The 22,091-nt window shown below is 43.2% G+C and overlaps 8 protein-coding genes across 8 annotated transcripts; 3 read left to right on the top strand and 5 right to left on the bottom strand.

The window, feature by feature from the left end:
• Positions 1-147: 147 nt before the first annotated feature.
• V865_003165 (uncharacterized protein) lies at positions 148-1,907 on the bottom strand (the record flags this gene model as incomplete). The annotated part of the gene is made up of 9 exons (XM_066226963.1): positions 148-425; positions 524-648; positions 712-889; positions 951-1,058; positions 1,124-1,215; positions 1,288-1,370; positions 1,432-1,488; positions 1,567-1,718; positions 1,784-1,907. The coding sequence occupies 9 exons, from the start codon at positions 1,905-1,907 to the stop codon at positions 148-150; spliced, it is 1,197 nt and encodes a 398-aa protein (XP_066083060.1).
• Positions 1,908-3,921: 2,014 nt separating this feature from the next.
• Positions 3,922-4,582, bottom strand: V865_003164 (uncharacterized protein; the record flags this gene model as incomplete). The annotated part of the gene is made up of 5 exons (XM_066226962.1): positions 3,922-3,993; positions 4,071-4,180; positions 4,251-4,350; positions 4,426-4,443; positions 4,517-4,582. The coding sequence occupies 5 exons, from the start codon at positions 4,580-4,582 to the stop codon at positions 3,922-3,924; spliced, it is 366 nt and encodes a 121-aa protein (XP_066083059.1).
• Positions 4,583-5,261: 679 nt separating this feature from the next.
• Positions 5,262-6,169, bottom strand: V865_003163 (uncharacterized protein; the record flags this gene model as incomplete). Its single annotated transcript, XM_066226961.1, has 5 exons — positions 5,262-5,275; positions 5,333-5,452; positions 5,520-5,607; positions 5,672-5,689; positions 5,753-6,169. 5 exons carry the CDS (start codon positions 6,167-6,169, stop codon positions 5,262-5,264), a joined length of 657 nt encoding a protein of 218 aa, XP_066083058.1.
• A 423-nt stretch (positions 6,170-6,592) lies between these two features.
• V865_003162 (uncharacterized protein) lies at positions 6,593-7,326 on the bottom strand (the record flags this gene model as incomplete). The annotated part of the gene is made up of 4 exons (XM_066226960.1): positions 6,593-6,716; positions 6,773-6,819; positions 6,883-7,105; positions 7,181-7,326. 4 exons carry the CDS (start codon positions 7,324-7,326, stop codon positions 6,593-6,595), a joined length of 540 nt encoding a protein of 179 aa, XP_066083057.1.
• Positions 7,327-7,743: 417 nt separating this feature from the next.
• Positions 7,744-10,419, top strand: V865_003161 (chaperone DnaK; the record flags this gene model as incomplete). Its single annotated transcript, XM_066226959.1, has 9 exons — positions 7,744-7,946; positions 8,160-8,445; positions 8,511-8,613; positions 8,664-8,762; positions 8,815-9,155; positions 9,218-9,331; positions 9,389-9,587; positions 9,648-10,258; positions 10,336-10,419. 9 exons carry the CDS (start codon positions 7,744-7,746, stop codon positions 10,417-10,419), a joined length of 2,040 nt encoding a protein of 679 aa, XP_066083056.1.
• Positions 10,420-11,253: 834 nt separating this feature from the next.
• Positions 11,254-14,721, top strand: V865_003160 (uncharacterized protein; the record flags this gene model as incomplete). Its single annotated transcript, XM_066226958.1, has 9 exons — positions 11,254-11,395; positions 11,477-11,569; positions 11,660-11,936; positions 11,998-12,755; positions 12,805-13,068; positions 13,133-13,231; positions 13,292-13,309; positions 13,374-14,437; positions 14,530-14,721. 9 exons carry the CDS (start codon positions 11,254-11,256, stop codon positions 14,719-14,721), a joined length of 2,907 nt encoding a protein of 968 aa, XP_066083055.1.
• A 434-nt stretch (positions 14,722-15,155) lies between these two features.
• On the bottom strand, positions 15,156-17,040 carry V865_003159 (uncharacterized protein; the record flags this gene model as incomplete). Its single annotated transcript, XM_066226957.1, has 10 exons — positions 15,156-15,178; positions 15,360-15,590; positions 15,707-15,732; positions 15,803-15,880; positions 15,933-15,954; positions 16,014-16,075; positions 16,135-16,189; positions 16,257-16,694; positions 16,841-16,948; positions 17,022-17,040. 10 exons carry the CDS (start codon positions 17,038-17,040, stop codon positions 15,156-15,158), a joined length of 1,062 nt encoding a protein of 353 aa, XP_066083054.1.
• A 1,795-nt stretch (positions 17,041-18,835) lies between these two features.
• Positions 18,836-21,198, top strand: V865_003158 (uncharacterized protein; the record flags this gene model as incomplete). The annotated part of the gene is made up of 5 exons (XM_066226956.1): positions 18,836-19,515; positions 19,973-20,695; positions 20,761-20,834; positions 20,901-20,990; positions 21,056-21,198. The coding sequence occupies 5 exons, from the start codon at positions 18,836-18,838 to the stop codon at positions 21,196-21,198; spliced, it is 1,710 nt and encodes a 569-aa protein (XP_066083053.1).
• Between the last annotated feature and the right edge of the window lie 893 nt (positions 21,199-22,091).

Below are 22,091 nucleotides of genomic sequence, written 5' to 3'. Positions count from 1 at the left end.
GAATATGGTAGTAGTTGTCAGTTGTTACAGAAGTGAAGTCGCTACGGCACATTCATTTCGATCGAATGGTTCAGTCTTCAAGATGGAGCCAAACAAATGACATGTTGGTCAAATCAACTTTCACACGGTTGCATCTACCATACTATCTTACTTATTCCTCTCTTCTAGATGCGTTCTCGCCAACTGTGGTAAGTTTTCCAACCATATACCAGGCAGATCCGTCCTCTGATCGTATACTGCACCTGAAGGCTTCTGATCTTTCAATTGCTGCTGTACTCGATCTACCTCATCCATGACTCCCATCAGATTCCCTCCCATCAGACCTATGATCTCTTCATCCGTCCAACCTCTGGCCATCATCTCTGATATGAGATCGGGATACTTGGTAGCATCTTCTAACCCTTCGACACTATAATCTATGCCATCTATATACCATTGATAACAATCAGCCCAGCTGCTAATAGCTTCATGCCACGAATGATAGCCTGGGAAGAGGGAAGAGAAGCGAATTACGAGTACTTACCAAAATCGGATCCTATGCCCACATGAGCTTTACCACATTTCTTAGCTATATACTCAATATGATCTGCTACTTTTTCCAAAGTGGGATCTTCGAGACCAACGAATTTATCACAGAACACGCAGTGTCTGACATTGTCGTAAAATCTGATCAGCACTCTAGTAGGAATCAGTATGGCGAGATGCACTCACATCACGCCGTTGTTTTTCCCTTCTTCACTGCCTATCATGTCCAAAACGTCATCTGGGATATTACGAGGATGATCACACAATGTTCTTGCGTTCGAATGAGAAAATAGGACGGGCGCTTTGGATAGTTGTATGGACTGTCTCATCGTTTCATCAGACACATGAGAGAGATCAATCATGACTGTAACAATCAAGCGATTTTTAGCGAGCCCGTCAATGTACAACAAAGGGATTGGACTCACTACCTGTTCGATTCATCTCTTTGATCAATTCTTTACCTAACTCCGATAAACCATTTCCTGGATGTACCGGATCAAGAGGATCTCCACTACCAGCTGAGGAAGCGAAAGCTAATTCAAACAATTATCAGCAAGAATGCGTATGGGACAACAAGCATCTTCTTCCGCAAACAAACCATTATGTCCCGTGTGTGTCAAGGTTATATACCTTACACCTAATTGTGCCCATATACGCAAGATTGAAAGGGAATTACCGAGCATATGACCTCTGAGCAACAACACCATGTGTGTTAGCATACACTTTGTTTGAAACGACGACCAGGAGCATGTTGATACTCACCCTTCAACACCAATGAAAGTAGCAAATTTACCAGCCTTGAAAGCTTTCAAAGTGTCTTCTGAGTTTCGAGCATATTGAAAATCCTATCTCCCTGTCAGATTGCTTATCTAGATATCTCGGTTCCGACGGGAGAACTATATGTACCTTTTCTCGCATGATGAGTTGAATCTGATCAACCTGTTCCAACGCATCCCTTACATCCTGCATGAAACCCAAATTAGTGAATGTCTACTGGTGTTTTCGGAAAGGAAGCTACTTGATAGTAGCAGTAACACTCACATCACTAGGTAGACAGTAGTCTGTTCCCGGTCTACAAGGTAGCCAGACAGCCATAAAGATCCCGCCCAATTTGCCTTGTCTCATTCTCGGAACATCGACATGGCCAGGGTATGGTCCCGCTATCTGCTCAGCACCCTCTACAGGATTTCGATCTATAAGCGGTTCAAGTATGAGCGAACTGATGTCATCTGTCAACTTACTCTTTCCAGACACTTACTGACTGCTCTCAAGATCAAAGGTAGATCAACATGAGTATCGATCAGCGGATGAGCACTCATAAGGTCCAAAGCACGTTGCCGATACTTCTCTCTTCCCGAGCGTGGCCTTGTAGGAGGTGCCATAGCTTGTGATTAGAACAACAGAGCTTCGAGCGATGAATTTTATAGCCTATTAGATCAGATGTGATGAGTGGATGTAAATTGCATGTCCAGTTTAAACCTTCGACAACTCCAAAATTAGCGGATGAAGCGAAAATCGTAGATAAACACGGTGGGCTAAGAATGACGGACAAGTCCGAGAGGTCCGCTGCCCACCACATGGACCACCTCAACTCCGCTGCAATTTGGAGCTGTAGTTGCGTGAACATTCGACTAGGAAGTGTCAACTTTTTTTGTAACCATTCTCATCCGCAGTATATATGTTCATCTAATGTCCATACATTGGTGGCTTCGCCAAGAGAGACATGAAGGGTGATGTACCGATTTCTTTCATGATTGCCTACCACCTTTGCTACCCGTTGTAAAGGTACAAAACCTGCAATGCTAACACACATGTTACATCCCATCCAGATTCATGCGCAGCAGGACGTCACCATCAACGTGCCTCTTATCATTAAACTCACCTCAAGTGAGTCTACTGAATCTGGTTCCTATTAATCATTTCAGCGCTTTTCACGAAAGACGAATTTAAGCACTTCGGTTAAAACCGATTGTTTGAACATTCTTGGCTGGAATGACGATCATGACGTATTTCCCTTCCATACAAAATCATTTATTCAGGGTTTTTGGGTGTTTTTGGTGTTTTGTTATTCTTGGTCTTTCACAAACTCCACTTGAAGAGGAAACAAGGTTATACGACTAAGTCTACACTGGAAATCACCTGCCGCCGGTGCAGGCATCACCGCCCATAAAGATCCTTTACGAGTTCCAAGGTTAAATGGTTGCGCCACCTTGTATGATGTCAAAGGTACCGTTCAGGTGAGAACCCTCTGCTCTCGACTCTCTTAGTTCCTTCGCCAAGTCGGATTAAGCAAGGAACGTCTCTGGTGTTGTGTGTTTCATACCTTGATACCTTGATATTTTACGCTGGAATCATGCACTCATTCATGAAACGATGTCATACCTTGTGTAGAAAGAAAGTCTATGGCCGTTTTAGATCCGCATCATCAGAAGAGATAGCTCTAGCAAGTTCCATTTTCAGCTTTGATCCTCCGCACCTTTTTCGTCCTTTGTAGACGGACAAATATAGATTGACGTCATACCCTTGATTTACATTAACGTCACCATTCATCGCAAACATCAAAACTTTTTTCGGAGTCAAGAAAAAAACCCACACACATACTCCAACCTCATAAGGTATATAAACCCATCATATTCGTTGCCACCTTCCTTATTTTCCTTCTTCCTTCTCAACAACAACATACATAAATAACATCACAACTTCACAATGGGTAATATCATTTCAGCCATAGCTAACGGTCTATCAGCGTAAGTATTTCCTCTCCTTCCTTCCTCATCTCATATTGTCTACTTCATCATTCTGCTACTATTCTACAAAGTTTACTGATCATCTCTTTTCCTCTCACAGCGTCGTAAGCGCCATCGCTTCCGTATTCATCGCCATCTTCCGAGGTATCGGTGCCGTCTTAATCGCCATCTGGAACTTCATCACCTGTGGTATGTGCTCGGGTGGACGAAGAGGAGGAAGAGGTACGGTCTAGCGGGTGATGGAATTTAGATGGTCAGTTGATTTCCCACTCATCAGCTTCCACTATCATATAACTGACTTTTGTTTCGTAAATCTTAGAATCATAACATCTCCCATCACCCGATTAAATCCTTTTCTCTTTCGACCAACTCTTTAAACACATACACACTCATATAATCTTTAATAACGTGATTTCAGGGCATCAACATTATGAACAAGTAGAAGAAGGTTATCTGTGGAGGTCAGCTTTAGATATATCATAATCACCCTTGTAGCCATAGAAGAACACGACATGCAACGACCAATATAACACATCTTCCTCTTTAGATTAATGATTGCATTACATTTTTACACACATTACATTCGAAATACAATCTTCACTTCTACTGGTGATGTCGACGAACACATAATGGTTTACCAATTGTCTACTCATCTATCTCTCGGCTTCTGACTAAATTCCTCCGATCTGAGAAAGGGAAGAATCAGCCTTTGACTACTTGGCTATTAACATGGTAATCAAGGAAGATATCACCACTCCTACAAAATGGAAACAATGAATGCGAGATGAACAGACTCACTTGCTTGTACATTCCCTCCACGGTATATCTCTTGCCGATTTTCATCTCTAGCATCTTAGGCGTTGTGGTCTCGTATACCCTTCTTGAATCGAATAAATACTCATACGTGTCTGGAGAAAGATCAACGATAAGCATAAGCTGATCGATGGTCCGAACCAAAAGAATCAACAAAATCCTCACTTCTTTCGACACCAAGCTTATCCTCAAATGCTTTGAACATCTTCTGGAAAGGGGTAGTGAGAGTCACTTTGAAGGGAACTTCCAGCTCCTTATCGGTCGCCTAGATACCATTCAATGATCAGCACAACGGTACAAATGGTTTAAAAGCTGCAAGTCAAGTCATATACCAGCTCACTTTGAAAAGAATCACGAGCTGTGTCAGAAGGTCAGACATGATCAGCGTTGATTGTGTATCCAGCTGATACCAATGATCTAGATTAACTTACCTTCTTTTCTTCTCTCAATCCCTCTACTTCGGAGGCAGAATCACTGTCGCTTTCATTGCCGGACATGTTGATATGGATGTGAATGAGTTTGCACTGATAGTCGAGGTTGGAATCTGATAGATTGCATGAAGCGTCCTATGGGATGTAAGCTCACAGATGAAGGAGGAAAGAAACAAGGAAAGATGATGAAAAAGGAAGACAACATCAACAGATGATCAAGGTGTGTATCGATGTGTGGTGTGATATCGCACAGACGCGTATGTCCGTGTGTAAGGGTAGGAGTACAATCAACCACATTTCAGAAGCAGCGCACGGACCATCATTGTTCATAGGAGGAAGACATATGTTATCTTGCTAAGAACGAATCAAATTCTGGGCCCGACGCTCTCCAAGTGGAAGACATTGTCAGGTCAGGGCCTGATCTGATCAGTAGCGCAGCCGAACAAGTATCGACAACGGACAGGAAGAGTCAATATTTGTTGAGCGAAAAGATTTCATCGAATAATCCACAAACTCATATCAACATTCACTCATCCAGTGGAGACCGTACTATGGGGAAAATCATCGGCTAGTCTGAAAGACATTCGAGGCCGTCTATGAGACAGGTAGGGACAGTCAGCACGCTTATCGAGTCAACACAGGACCAAGGATGGAATACCTACAGGAGAAATCTCTTTTGGCTACTCAGACATCATTATTAAGATCGAATTTAGGGCCCCCTTTCAACATTCGTCGAAAGATACGGCTAGGCATTCCGCCCTATGATTTAGTAATGGTCAACTATTTTGTGTCACCCAGACCGAAGACACAACTCACAATCGTTGGGGTTTTGACAGATATCTCGTAAGCCCTTCCAGCTGCCATTCCTTCCGTCTTGGGCGTTTGGTCGCTCAGAAATGGTAATCTCTCGGAAGTTGAACCAGAGTCGCAGTGTGTCTGTGGATCATGCTGAGTAAGCTCGCGAACAGCACTGAACGCCCCGATCGTCGGTCCTTTCACATACCATAGTGATCTTCGGCATAGGATTCGAGCAACTTTTGAAAGGTGATATGTCGCTTCATCTTGTAAATGGATATGAAACCGCTCCAATCCTAAGCATCGGATGCGTTCAGTTCGTCGATAGAGGCTATAGTCAACAAATATGATAAGACTCACCTTGGGGACTATCACAATCTAACGAGGCGGGTCAGTCGTTGCTTGCATCGCAAATATCATCACAAGATGAGAGGTACTCACGGTCTTGTCCTTTTTCATGGTATCATTGAAGAACCCAAGAATTGCACCATCTATCTCAGCCTCCACAAACCATCTTGCGCTATTTCCATTATTTCCGTTGTCTTTTAGCGGTTGAGATGCGATAGCGGCCAGGAAGGAAACAGCAGCATTGCTTGACATGGTCTCGAAGAGTCTAACACAATCTCCACTAACGTGCGAGGCGAGTTGGATATCTCCTTTGAAAGGGTCTCTCTCTTCGCTCATATCGACAGAGGATCGTCTACTGTCTGGTGAATCGGTCCACTCAGTTTTTCGAATGATGGTGGTGGTTATGGCCGTAGTGATGATCTCGGTTTGGGTTCCGGTCGTCACTGTTTTGGTGACTGTTTTGGTTGTGGTAGTGGGTTGGCCAGGTGAACGAATTATCGAACTTGGCATGATGATAGACAGTGATGGTGTTTCGGGTTGATAGTCATAGCAAGTCAATGAGTGAGAAGTTGAGGAAAGAGGAACGTTGGTACGGAAAGAAGAAAGAAGTAGAAGGATGGGCGATCGTTGACGCGACTGAGGTTGGCTTTAGTGTTTAATGGTACGCACAGGCCTCTTTCATTCATCAAGTCAAGCCATGATGCGCTTGGACCCGCTCGAGAGATCTCATGATGGAAGATATATGTTTGTCCTTCTGTCAGCTCATGTCGATACATACCATGTCAAGGTACAGAAGAGATGTGTGAGGGTAACAGTGGTCTATGTCCCGTTGGCAGGTGAACATGTTTAAAATGCATGAACTGTACAATATGAACTATAACTCATCTTATCAGCGTTTTTTGTTTGTGCGGAGATAGATGATAACGACTCACACTATCTCTTTATCAACTCTGGTATCGTGACCGGTCCTTGAGCAGTAGCAGCCAACCCTGAAGAGAGTATACCAACATAAGGCATGAGGGAATAATGTAAAGTCATATTGGCATATTCGACATTCCTAATCGCGTTCCGTCAGTGCTGTATTCTTCGTCTCCCGAGGATCACTCAACTCACTTAAAAGTACCCGAAGGATTTCTCCATTGATATTTATTCTTTGCCTCCTCAACTCTCACATTCCCTCTACCTTTCCTGCCCACTTTCGCTTTTGGTAATTTATTACCTACCGCTCTTATATCTCTAATCTCAGCTCTCTGTATAATCCTATCCCAAAGTACGACATCATGCGTATGCCCCGTACTTTGCTCTTCATACGATGCAGTGAGATAGATGAACAGTTGTTTGGTATTATACGAGTTGAGTAGAGGATTCAGATCGGTTCGAATATCGAATTTCAATGATGCTAATTCTTCGTGTCTTGCTCCCCATCTTCTGAGTCTACCTTTTTGCCTATATATCCAGCAATACAGTGACACATCAGTAATAGAGAATTGAATGAAGGGTGACGTGGAATGGTTCGCTCACACGATCAGGTCTTTGATTTCCACTTTACCTACATCAACCGAAGGGAGTGAAAGGAATGAAGCTATTGATATTAACCCTAGGAGGATCATGACATAGGTGGTAGCCAGGGATGATATGTGATTGAGTCGCTGTAATGTCGAGTACATCTTGCCAGGATGTTCTGGCGGCTGCTATGCAGTGTCGCCGTGAGTGGGTGATGTACGGTGCAATCAATTGAGTTGATAGGACCACTGTCTAGTTATTGTCGTCTTCGACGTATGCATGTTGCATGTTGCTGGCAATTGCTGGTGCGTGCGAGTGAATGAGGACAGGGAGACTTACCGGCGGAAAGTCGACTTAAAGTGGGTGGGATTAACAAAAAGAAAGGTGAACGCGTCGAGAATATTCTGCTATAACCGTGATGTGCCACGTTGAACGAACAAAGTTCCAGCTCATCACCTTCAGAATGAGTTCCAGCGTGTCACCTTCCATGATCATCCATAAAAATATATCTCATCTGTGATTCATCTATTTCTTTCTCTTCTTCTTCTTCAACTAACGCCACTCAGTATAGGTCCAACAAGATGGCTTATCCAAGAAGAACAATCCGTCCGTCGAGACGATCAACGTCTTCATCGTTGATGTCAAAAATAACATTATTCGCTTTCGTCCTCATCGCCGTCATCTGCTTCTTACCTGTAGGTCATCAGGTCAGAGCAGAGGACAAGGAGGTAGATGTTGGTACTGTCATTGGTATTGATTTGGGTACGACTTATTCCTGTGTTGCGTGAGTATCATTTTCTTCTCTTTTGGATTCCATTGTCTAGTCTATGACCGAAATGTCGCTCTTCATCCCCTTGTCACTCTTGATTTTGCCATCGTTCATCTTATACATGCCCGTCACTACTCTTTCATCCATTCCACTTTTCTGGTGATCTACCTCCTATCGTCATCTGCTTGTATTTATTTTCTGGAGAACATCGGCTGACCTACCCCTTAGTGTCCACAAAGGTGGAAAAGTAGAAATCATCGCCAACGATCAAGGAAACCGTATCACACCATCATGGGTAGCATTCACAGAGGAAGAACGATTGATCGGTGACGCAGCTAAGAATCAAGCCTCCAACAACCCCGAGAACACCGTTTTCGACGCTAAGCGTCTGATCGGTAGATCGGCGGATGATCCGGATGTCAAGAAAGATCAGAAACATTGGCCTTTCAAGATTGTCAACAAGAGTGGAAAACCAATGATTCAAGTCAACCATAAAGGTGACCTCAAGGAATTCGTAAGTTACCTCGACCTTTGGGCAGTTATCGACCGTACAAACAACTGACTCTGTTGATTTTATAGACTCCTGAGGAGATTTCCGCCATGGTCTTGACTAAGATGAAGGAGACCGCCGAAGCTTACCTTGGTCACAAAGTCACTCACGCTGTTGTCACTGTCCCTGCCTGTGAGTTGCACAATACATCTTCGTGAAGCATCAACTGACATCGTATTCAGACTTCAATGACGCCCAACGATCCGCTACCAAGGATGCTGGTACCATCGCTGGTCTCACCGTTCTCCGAATCGTCAATGAACCTACTGCCGCTGCTATTGGTGAGTCTCATCCTATCCTTTAATCAATGTTTATGCTGACATGTTACCATAGCCTACGGTCTCGACCGAACTGGTAAAGCTGAATCTCAAATCATTGTTTACGATCTCGGAGGTGGTACTTTCGATGTCTCCCTCCTTTCCATCGAAGATGGTGTATTTGAAGTATTGGCTACTGCCGGTGATACTCACTTGGGTGGTGAAGATTTCGACAACCGAGTTATCGACTACCTCGTCAAACAATACAAGAGAAAGACCGATGTCGACGTTTCCAAGAACAACAGAGCTATGGGTAAACTCAAGAGAGAAGTTGAAAAGGCCAAGAGAACCTTGTCTTCTCAAATGAGTACTAAGATTGAAATCGAAGCCTTCGAAGGTGGTAACGATTTCTCAGAGGTAGGTTAATCGTCTGATCTCATGTAAACAGAAGTGAAGCTGATGTTACCTTCGTTGTTCAGACCCTCACCCGAGCTAAATTTGAAGAACTTAACATGGATCTTTTCAGAAAGACTATGAAACCCGTTGAACAAGTCCTTAAGGATGCCGGCGTCAAGAAGGAAGAAATTGATGATGTGAGTTGGATTTGTTGTAATATGCTGACTGCGGATAACTGACGTGATTGCCTATAGATCGTTCTTGTCGGTGGTTCCACTAGAATTCCCAAAGTCCAACAACTCCTCAAGGAATACTTTAACGGTAAAGAACCTTCCAAAGGTATCAACCCTGACGAAGCTGTTGCCTACGGTGCTGCTGTTCAAGGTGGTATCCTATCCGGCGAAGAAGGAAGCAGTGGTGTCCTTTTGATCGATGTCTGTCCTTTGACTCTTGGTGAGTTTGTACTCTCTTATTCACTTTTGAAACGAGAACCAAGCTGACCATATATCGCAGGTATCGAGACTACCGGTGGTGTCATGACCAAACTCATTGGCCGAAACTCTGTTGTCCCAACCAAGAAATCTCAAATCTTCTCCACTGCCGTCGACAACCAACCTACTGTCCGAATCCAAGTTTACGAAGGTGAACGATCCATGACCAAGGACAACAACATTCTCGGTGAATTCGATCTTAACGATATCCCACCTGCTCCTCGAGGCGTCCCTCAAATCGAAGTTACTTTCGAGATCGACGCCAATGGTATCCTCAAGGTATCCGCTATGGACAAGGGAACCGGTAAATCCAAGTCTATCACCATCACCAACGACAAACGACGATTGTCAGCCGAAGAGATTGAGCGAATGGTCCAAGAAGCCGAAGAATTTGCTGATGAAGATGCCGCTGTCAAGAAGAAGATCGAAGCCCAAAACTCCCTACAGAACTTTGTCTACTCTATGAAGTCCCAAGTTGCCGATAAAGAAGGTCTCGGCGGTAAGCTATCAGAAGATGACAAGGAGACTATCCTCTCGGCTATCAAGGAAAAGACCGAATGGCTCGAGGAGAACCCATCAGCTGAAGCTGAAGATTACGAGGATCAATTATCTGAACTTCAAGCTGCTGTTGCTGTGAGTTGATTGATGATAGCTTCAAATGTATGATGGGTAAAGAGCAAGTGCTGATCATACGATGTGACTTTTAACAGCCTATCACCGCTAAACTCTATGGTGGTGCCGGTGGTTCATCATACGATGACGACCAACAACCTTTTAGCCACGATGAGTTATAAGAAGGGAAATAGTCTGATAGACTCATATGTTATGCGTGGATGACGGATTATGACAATACTTTTTCTATTCTTCATGATATTCGCATGATTAAAAACATCTTATATATACTTTATATACAAGTAGATACAAGCGCAGAGAAGGGGGAAGAGGAGTGAGCAAGATTGGAAAATAGGAATGGGATCTGATGCATAGGATTTGAAATGCCTCGTGAATGACTGCATGAGTAGATCTGATCTATCTTGCATGAAGGTTTGTGGAAGCGAATAAAGTGATACCCCAGGAGATCGACACGGGTAAACGTGGCATCAATACGCGATGATCTTTGGACACCAACAAACTACTAACAACGCCAAAGTTAAGTTCATCCACCACTTCACACCCAACAAGATAGCTCTTCACACAGGATTGTACCTCTACCATATACTCGCATAGATACCCAATCCACCCTCAAGACGTCTTCGTGGATGATCTCGAGTCATTTCCAACGACGTATGACTCGCGGTGAACATTGATAGACCGCGTGTGATAGTGTGATACCCCATCCATCTGTGCCGTCAACGCACGTCCCTCAATCAAAGGAATCGATACAAACATAACTAAAATAATAATCTCCTGAAATAATCACAACCCATCATCGGTCAACACAGCCTTTGGAGCGAGAGCCTCTCTCACCGTAAACCTTCATCCTCTACTTGTTTATACCTTGTCAGTCATTTTCGCCCAAAATACGACCATTCCTCTCACGTCGAATATCGCGGCACCCCAGCTCAATCACAGAACAAACGGATAACAAATACTCTGTGGAAAAGGGAGAGTCAGGTGCCGCACCCAAAATGCCTGGATCAAATACCAATTCCACGACGAATACCAAACAAGCGAAAAGTGGGAAATTGAATCCTCTTTGGTACACTTATGCTTGTGCGACGTTGGTTGCTGCTGTAGTTTTGGGCAATCTTTTGAGGTATACTTTCCTAGGTGAGTTATATGTGTTGTGAACAAAGACTCAGACTCTGTAGTGAGGACAGAAATGATACTGATGGTAATCGATGGATATAGATTGGTCAGATCCATATCACTGCTCTGCTCTACTCAACTCTGGGACAGGTAAATGGTTGGATCCTGGAACATGGAGGAATTGGCAACCTGAAGGTGAGTAATCTTTCTCCACCTTCTGCTTTATGATATCCATACGGGCTTGTTTGCAGCAATTGATTGATATATTGTACAACCTAATCATAGGATGCTTCCAACTACCTCTATCCGGAGCGAAATTCCAGAAATGTCTTTCCATACCAGGAGCCAACACTCCCAAATCACCTTTCGCCTCGTCATATGATCAGAAACGTACGGCCCTCTTTGTGGGTGATTCAACCGTTCGACAACTGTATTTCGCGGCTGCTAGGACAGTTGGAGGGGTATCAAAAGCCTGGGAGGTGGAGGGGGAAAAACATACAGATAGGAGTTTATCTTTAGTTGATCCAGATGGGAATGGGCAATTGGAGTTGGAATTTTGGTGGTGAGTTCATAACTAGTCCGAACACGTCTTGGCATGATAGCTGATTCAGAGGTTCTCGTAGGGATCCGTACTTGAACACCACCAAGACTGCTTCATTACTGTCAGGTGGAAGATCTGAACCTGCCTCTTTACTTGTAATGGGCTCAGGATTATGGTATCTTCGAAATCCCTCTTCGGGTGGTCTAGCAGCTTGGGGAGGAATGATCCATGATACGTTTGAATCACTCAAGGAAAATCAAGGATCACCCAAAACGGCATTGATGAACCCCTGGGACGACATGAGATTGGGATCAGGTGTGATATTACCTGGATTACTACCGCTAGACTCTTCAGCTCCAACTATCGAATATCGACGTTCTCTCAACTCAAATCTTACCAGTCGGGATATACGAGTTGAACCCAGAGCGATGGATTTCTCAATTGCCGATTCAGTCATCTTCTTACCTATACCTAATCCGGTACATGAGAAATTATCACCTTCAAGAGCGGAGACGATCATGCACACCGACGTTGAAGCTATGAATGCCGATTTATACGCTCGACTCACTCACCCTGATCCACCTCCCGTGATCATCCCATCGGTATTGAACGATCTACTCGTAGATGAAGAGACGGAAGATGGGTTACATTTCTCAGATAAGATAATGAACAAACAGGCTGAATTGCTGTTAAGTTGGAGATGTAATGATATAATGAGGAAAGATGGTGCGACGGGAACTTGCTGTAAACGATATGACTGGACTACACCGATTCAAACGTTGATATTGTTCTTATTGGTCATTTGGGCTCCTGTTGGCATGCTGGCTGCTTCGAGATTACGTGAGTTCATTTGATGGGATGGGATGAAAGCTGATTATCTGCTGTATAGCCTCTTCATCTCCTATATTGAATTATCTCCCTTCATCGAATATCGCTCCTGCACTCAGTACTTTCGGTTTAGCCATGGGTTATCTGTTCATAGCGGATCGAACGACGGTCTTCCTCAAGGAACAGAAAGATTACGATGCTATGATATTTGGTGGTTTGACTTTCGCAGCTTTGGTCGCTGGTCTAGCGACAATGAAGAATGGCGGAAAAGATTTAGGGTTCCTGAATAGGGATATAACGGATGAATGGAAAGGATGGATGCAGAGTGAGTAAAACCCAATTCTACGTGTGCCGTGGTGATTTTGCTGATGAAAGGATTTTACTTATAGTTGCTATTCTGATTTACCACTTCTTCGGTGCTTCGAAGATATCGGGTATATATAATCCTATCAGAGTATTGGTGGCTTCTTACTTGTTCATGACTGGATGTGAGTGCAGAGTAGTGATGATGTTGGGCGACACATGCTGATTGAGTGTCCTTCCTGTAGATGGTCATTTCTTTTTCTGTATGTATACCTGAGTCCTCATGATCTCAGCGCAAAGCAATACTGACTGACCCTACTTTTTCAGATTACAAGAAAGGCGATTTCGGTTTCCAGCGAGTAGCCATGGTCCTTGTTCGACTCAACCTTCTTTCGGTTGTCTTACCCTACACGATGAACACAGATTACGCTTTCTACTACTTTGCTCCTTTGGTCAGTTGGTGGTATATCATCATCTACTTTACCATGATGATCGGATCGAAATACAATGATAGACCAACATTCCTACTCGCCAAGCTATTCGCCTGTGCGGGCCTAGTCACACTTTTCATGCACTATACCTTCCTCATGGCGTATATCTTTAAGGCTCTCAATGCCATCTTCCGAATCGAATGGTCAGCGAAAGAATGGTCTTTCCGTGTGACATTGGATCTCTACATCGTCTGGGCAGGTATGTTCTGTGCCTACGGATACATCAAGATGAAAGAATACCAAATACCCGAACGACCTTGGTTCAACGCTGCCAGAACGGCTACGATGGTAGGATCGATTTTGGGTATGATATGGTATTTCTGGTTCCAACTATCCCTAGAAAACAAATTCATCTACAACAATTACCATTCGATTGTTTGTATCATACCCATCATGGCTTTTGTCTTCTTACGAAACGCCAGTCCATTACTCCGATCAACCTCATCGAGATTATTCTGTTTCATCGGTCAATGTTCCTTGGAAACGTTCATTCTCCAATTCCACGGTTGGTTGGCTTCCGATACCAAAGCGATATTATTAGTTGTACCAGCGACTCGCTGGAGACCTGTTAATCTGGTGATTTCAAGTATATGTTTCATCTGGTTGAGTTATAGAGTATCAGGTGCTACCGGTGAAATCACCGAATATCTAGTTGGAAAAAAGAAGAATCTACCTTTACCTGTTACATCCACCAATGGTAGTGCTAGTGTCGCTACCACCACAGCTGGTGGGAATGGAACGACGAGCGCGGTCGTACATGCCGTTGTGGAAGGTCCCAAGGACGGTGCAGAGGGTGGTATACCCGAGAGTATACCCTTGATGAATCAGGCTAAAAAGGAGATACCAGGATTGGAATTACCGCAGAGTGAAGGTATGGAACGAAGGGAGAGTTGGCCAGCTGTGAGTGAATTGTCTAATCTACTCCTTACCAAGCTTGCCGGTTGAATGGACAGCAGACTGATTTCCGTTTGTCTTTGATCTTTTGAAAATAGTGGATGGCAGCTACTGCCGCATCAATGACTGGTCGACCATCTGTAGCGGGTTATCAAGCGACAGATAGACAATGGAAAGATCAGACGTTATTAAGTATCATAACCAACATACGCACTTTGGCTCAACAACATAATTCAATCAAATTAGGTTTGATCTTGATTGGTTTATGGGTATTGAATTGGTTATACTAGTAACATTAACAGTGAATAATAGAAACTTTACACAAATTCACAATCAATGGTTAGAAACAAAATAGATCTTTTTTGGTTTGTGAAAAGAAGATGTTTATCTATTCATCAAAAATTATCATATCCGTGGAAATCACATACATACATATATGACATTCAAATGCATGATTATTGTGCTCGATTGAGATCAGTTCAAACAAGCGCCCAAGTATAACACATGAACATTATTGGTTTGTTTACAGGTAGCAGTAGCTTCACGTTACAACCTATACGGATGGTTGTCTTCCTGGTCGCACGACATTTATGAACGATGATATAAAGTCACACATGATATCATGAAAGACATACAACTGGTGATCAAATTGATGATGAATAACAAACAACATATGGTTCCGATAATTTCCCCTGATACTCTTGATATCCGTATCTGATTCAAACTAATATTCACCAAATTGCACATCTGTATCAAAAACAGAAAATGACCAATCAGCATTACACTTTTGAGGATTGAGTGGGTACGTTCGGATGAGAGATATCAATGATAGATGATAAACAAGACTGCTTCTCATCCTCTTTAATCAAGTGAGAGGCAAAGATGACAGATAACATCTCAGTCTCAGGTAGAATATGGTGATACTCACGTCCAGTCTTCGTAGCATGTTCCCTAGCTCCCTTCTCACCTACCAAACCCTCACCACATATCTGACATCTCAAATCGAATGTTGCCGTATCAGTATAGTAATGTCTCGCTTTTAGTTGATCGACCAATTTCTGAGCGGTCGGTAAGATTGTGAGATCGGTTATGGGGAAGATGGTAGTGTGGAATGAGGGGGGTGATGAAGGTAAAGGGGAGAGAGTGAGAGCGTCGTAGTCTACATGAATATGAATGATTGAAAGTAAGCGAGGAATCGACATGAACACAAGGATCGATATAAAAGAGATCGATGTGAGAGAACTAGGTCTGATGAGATGAGGGAGCAAAACTTACGAATACCCGAATACACGAGAAGACACCTGAGAAGAAATGAATGTACGATCAGCTGAAAATCTTCCAATAGGAATTATATGTCTTCGAGGAGCTGACCTCGAATCGTATTCATCCTGCCCGAACCTATCACATCTGCCTGTAGCTACGTCGAAGGAAGATATCTCTGTTTTGTAGCTGACAACATCATGAGCTGAACTGGTCGAAGTGGTTGACAGAGATAGCTTACTGTTTTGAGAATATCGAGAGCTCTAGAAGATGCCTCATCAGCTTTCTGCGTGCAGTATCCATCGTATCATCAGCTGCTCACCTATTGCCCCTCCCCATGTGTCTGGTTTCTGTATCTTACTTATATACTGATCGGCTGGTTGGCTATATACATCATGTCAGCTGTACACCTTTTTGTAGGGAAGATTCTATGCGCAGCTCACCCTAGCATCACATCTGAATATGTGAAAGGATCATCTCTTATAGCATCGGCAACAACTGAAATGTGATGTGTCTCATCAGCTTGGGACTCCTTCCGAATAGACAGCTGAAGAGTGTGACCTACCTTTCCTTAGCTTTTGAGCCGCTTCGATACCACCTTCGAAGACCACTCCGATAGCGCTGAACAAGCAGGAATTATCATCTGGGACCACTCTCAACTGGAGATATCCCGCATCTCCACCTGGTAAGGCGACACTATCATCCGTTTCTAGCGGTATATCATTCTGACTCAAAGGAGATTCGGGACGGGGAGGGGGATGGATGGGTGAAGGAGCTGATATGGATTCGTTGATAGCTTTGATGGAAGGCGCAGGTGTAGGTGTTTTAACCGTAGCACCAGCACCGATAGTGTTGGACGAAGTGGAAGTGGAGGTTTGGGCTGAAGATGTAGCAGGAGGAAGGGAAGTGACGATTATCTGTTCACCTTTGGTTATCGGGATCGAAGATAATTTCTGTTGATTGTTTGAATCAGGTAACGCTTTAGGTGGGTAACTATACTTCACTAAGCAGGCAATAGTAAAGATAAAAGTCAGTCACCATTTACATGCTATTTTTAAGGGTTAGGAAATGGTCTTTAGATTTAGATGGAAATGAAAAAGGGAAAAAGAAATTGGGATAAACGAAAATAACAAATAACAAACAACGCACATTCCTGTTCGCTTGGTGGGACTTCGGTAGATGAAAAAATCAGAATCTTCAAATCTTCTATGGTTGTTTGGTCGGGATCGAATTCTAATGTTGAGACGCCTCGAGGAGCTCTTAATCGGACGTGAAAGGAGAATCTGATGTTAGTTTACAGGAGTTCAAGTCCAAGTCCAAAAATTGATACTTATTGTGATATTCGGCATCTCCAAGCGGTGCTTCTGAGGCAGCTGTTCTGTCTATGTACAAGTTGGCAAGTATAGGGTCCGATGTATGAACGGTTGGAAGGTGATTACAATGAGCGTTTCAATCTGATTCAATTCAACTGGAACACATTCCTTGAATACCACCCGCATCCATCGATCGACGCGTTTGTCATGTCATCGTTCATGAGACAGGTGTTTTACGTAAGGGTTTTCTCCAGATTCAACCGTCGGCAGCAAATCTGCTAACAGAACGCCACTCGGCCGTTTGGTAAAAGAATTCGGGGAATTAACAAAAGGTGTAATCTTCCGACCGTCACGGAGGCAGCAGGTGGCGTATTTGGTCTTAGGGAAATATGCATGACGTAGATCAGGATCAAGGGGCAATGACCCAACAATGACGAGTGAACTGAAGAACAGACGGCGTGGAAGAAGGCTTGTAACGATGACCAACCCGATCCGACTGTTACATGTCATCGGGAATAAACCAAGGAATCCCAAACAAAACATGGTTGCGCTCTCCGTGTCTTGGATGCTTTGATGAGTCAGAATGAATGGGGAAGGTCGGAAGAAGCAGGAACAACAAGGTGGAATACAAATCATTGGACAATTGAATAGAAAGGGGAAAAAAATACAGATAACAAATGAACAAAGTACAAATGCGAAGGTATGTTTTATACAAGTCCACCAGCAGTTGCTCCCTTTGCGTTTTGATATTTCGGTAAAAGCGCTAAAACAGGTTTTAAGACGTCATATCTCAGTAGGTTAAAATGGCGCTAACCAAAGGTAACTTGTAATCGTTGTTCTCCTTTTATGCGTTGATATATACATCCGATGTTCAGGGCGAGTTGGAATGCAATCGTACAAGCTAAACCTTTGTGTTCCTTTCCCTTTTCTTTTCTCACCTTCCACTACCCTACTCTACTGTACTTCTACCAAATACATACCAGATTACCAACAACAGCGCTCGCTGTCTCTCATACGAAAAGAAGCGAGAAGAAGTATGCTACAAGTTTTGTAGCAAATTTGATCCATACATACATACACATACACAGCATATACTCATCATCTCATCGTTCTTCATCATCATCGTCATCATCGTCATCATCATCATCACTCATCAGGTCATGTGTAGAATGATCGCAAGAGTACGCAAGTGACCGGATCGGAATTTAAGCGCATAAGCATAATTACTCATCAACAACACAAACGCACTTCTTCACCTTGTCGTTACCGCTCCACCCAAAATCTTTCGAGTTCCCATCAAAAATCAAGGCTCAAAAATCAAAGCAACCAGATCAACCCTTGATTTTGTTCCAACATCTCCCCCAACAACAAAGATTCTCGCCCCTCTTCACCTTGACCCTCCTTTAGATCTGTCATAGCGGGGGAACATCACGAATATTCATTCAGCTTAGCACCATTTTCGCAAATTCTCTTTTGACGAAATCAATCATACTAAAATCGACAAAGCGACATCACTCTATCATCAACCTTTTCCCAATTTTGCTTTTGTTGACGCATAAACAAAATCCAACAAAGAAGGGGTTAGTCGTCGTACATCAAAAAGATCAAATAAAATCAAGCAATCGGTGATACTGGAACGGGAATATCGTATATCGTCATTCCATTTCCATTCCAGTGATTGATCAACATTCTACCCCGGAGAGCTGTGCTATACTTCGTACTTCATACTGTATATGGAAATCCCACTTTGGATCGACCATCACTCTCTCCAAATTACAAATTGATCACAACTTACTTCCTTGACCTGTCAACCCATATCCCATTAGTATCAATGAACTTCCTTTCCACTTCCAATTCATCACCATCAACATCCAAATTGAATACTACTTCTTTACATCCGCATCCACCTAAACAATCACCCACATTATCACATCTAGTCTCAAACTCAGCATCCCCTTCCCCCACATCTTCGACCTCTTCCTATTTGTCATACTTTGACAATAGGTCCTTTGGTGGTGTAAGAAGGGAATCCGCTTGCAGCAATACAAGCTGGGGCAGTATGGGTGAAACACCTTCATCCAAACCTCCAGACAAAGAAGATATATTCATGGAAGAAGAGAAACCTATTAATCCTCGAATGTTGTCCGACAAATCTATCAGTTCCGTATTCTCCTCAGGTTCAGGTAGCTCATCATCTTCCTCACCTGATCCTAAATTATCCACTCCGGAATTATCCTCGTCAACAGAGAAGATTCCTCCTTTTCTTGCCGCTCACAACAATGTCAATCAGATTTCACCATCAAGCTCCACCGCATCCAAGGGAGAATGTACACCTCGAGCTGAAATCCCACCTCCTGTATGGCCACATGCATCATCCTCTTCCCCAGCAAGGAAGTCAGATTACCACGAAGAACCATTTGCGATGACCAGCAACGAGGACGAATCACGCAGCTCTACGATCAGGAAACCATCATTGAGAAGGAATGGTAGTTGGAGAAGGAAACATGCCAGGTGAGTGTTGGTACTGCACATACTCGCAACCTTTATGATTATACTCCTCATCCATCGTCAATACCTTTCACTTTCCACTTTCTGTATGTCATCATTTGGGTCTTCGACTCCACTATGCATGACATGACAGTGTCATTGCATTGCATATCACATCCCTTCCTTCCTTTCAGAACACTTTCATGCTCAACACGTATCAGATCCTTCGTGACGTCAATTGTCAAGTTGCTCGGTGGCGATATACCAATCGACTCACCTGACAACGACAATCATCATCAATTTGAATTATCCTTATCCTTCACATGCAGCCTTTCCTATATATTTTACCTGCATTCATAAAAGAAAAAGCTGACTTGAGCTGACCTAATCTACTTTGTTGTCTCTATGATCTAATTATGTCACCTATCGTATTTTCACCTACCTTACCACCTCCTCGTGCATTCCCTTATCGACGTCGTAGCTTGGATACACCTCCAACTGCGCCACATTTAGATTCTGGTTTCCCCGGATTCACAGCACTCAAACATACACCTCCTCTTGGTCCTGCCAACACCCCTCCTGCACCTGCACTTGCGCCTAGTCAACCACCCTCCCATAACCTTGAAGGTAGACTCGCACCACCCCAAGCTACCAATGGAAATGGAAACGGGTCTGATGCGAATTCACCTGACGTCAGGAGGCTGTCTGGCGAATCATTCCGATCGAATGGAAGTGGGAGTAGCATAATTGCCCAATCACCTACGACAGGATGTGAGATTTCCGCACCTAAAGCACCCCCCGCTGGATACCCTTTACCATCTGTAAATGGTATGCAACGAAGGTTTTCAGTTCCTGAACAATTCCCTTCGCCATCTTCAAGTACCAGTATGAGTACGACCTCGACATCTGCTTCTTCCTCTTCATCATCTTCGAATAGAAGTAATAGTAACAAATCGCCTAACCCTCTTCCTCCTCCACCCAGATGGGCTTGTCCACCTGCAAAGACCAATGCTGTATCTGGAAGAGCTCTGTCCTTCGGTTCTAGTCAAGATAGACCGGATGTCAGTTTCGATGATTTCGATCCTGAGTTGTTTGAAGGTTCGGAAAACGAATGGATAGAGATTATTAAAGGTGCAGAAGGTAGGATAGCGATTAAGAGTACACCTCATCTTTATGACATAATGGTTTGGTTACCTGGTTTCTCGTGAGTCTCAAATCAGCTGAGAAATCTATGACGTGATTAGATGGTAGCTGATGATATCGGCGCAGACTCGATAATATCACCATTGCTACGAGAGGAACTAGGACTATTCATATTGTTGCTGATCAATGGGATGAAGGAGGTGAGTTTGAAGGATCTTGAGGAGAGTGGATAGGAAGAAGCTGATTTTGTGATACTATTTTATTAGATCATGCGCAATGGGATATCAAATTAGGTGAAGATGCCAATTTAAAATCTGTCAATGCTAAATTCACAGGAAAAGAACTTCGTGTGACTGGTAAGTCAAACCAGACTTGTTTATACTTGTGAAGATACTAATCACCTTTTCGTTATTGTTCATAGTCGCTCGAGAACAAAGGTTTACGAATCCTCGACTCATGCGAATGTCGTCTTCGAATAGAACTTCATTCAACTCGGCTTTCTCTGCGCCGAGCATTACAGCTTCGGGCCATAATCCCCTCGAACGAGCTACAGTTACTCGATAGGTTGAAAGACGATTGGACTCAATCTTAACGAACTATAATATCGAATTATTACTTTATAATATCGAACATTCTTAGGTGTTCATTATATCATGGAATGGTTCCCCTTCTCCTTTATAGGACGATATCTTTTTCTTTACTTGTGATACCATCATTGAAAGTACCTGTTCATTCTACTCTGTAACATCATCTTATACGATTCTTGTATAAACATTACAACACTTTTTCTTTCCTTTCCACTTTCCTTCTTTCTTACTGAAATGGTAACTTGTAGCAATATTCTCTTCAGTTTCATATTTCTCTTCTAATCGTTTGGAAAGCTTTTGAGATTGATAAAAATAAAATTGTATTTCTACTTTAAATATCGTTATTTACTTGATGATTCCTGAAAACATAGCATTGGCATTGTTCATATGGCGTAAGTGATTTGTGAAATAGAGAGAAGAAGGTGGTTATATGCATAGCATTTTCTGTTATACTTATAATTATGGTTGATGATGATACTCATTGATATACCGTACTGAACTTTCTACTGTAATTGGCTGGGTGTAGAGTACTGTGTCTCATACGAAAAGAAAGGACGGATGAACATCGGGATGTGTCAAGAATGATGGATCATGTCTGTAGTGTCGTAACTGTAAAGGAGGGTGCAACACTGACAAACAGCGCACGGACCACAATTCATCGATCAATCGATCACACCCCAAGTCAACTGTCATCAAAGAGCAGACAAGGCGAAACAAGCAAAACAAGTAAACAAGCAGAACAACTCTTCTCTTCTCATCTATCTTCACCTTGACATCCATTCATCGACCTGCATCAATATCATATTCTACCCTCAGTATCAACATCAATTTCACCACTCACCCTCATCCACCTGCTCAGTGTCAGTGTGG

Source organism: Kwoniella europaea, chromosome 1 (genome assembly GCF_036810445.1).
Source record: "Kwoniella europaea PYCC6329 chromosome 1, complete sequence".
NCBI classification, from domain to species: domain Eukaryota; kingdom Fungi; phylum Basidiomycota; class Tremellomycetes; order Tremellales; family Cryptococcaceae; genus Kwoniella; species Kwoniella europaea.
The sequence above is the reverse complement of the archived record's forward strand: the minus strand, read 5'-3'. Positions and strand labels throughout refer to the sequence as shown.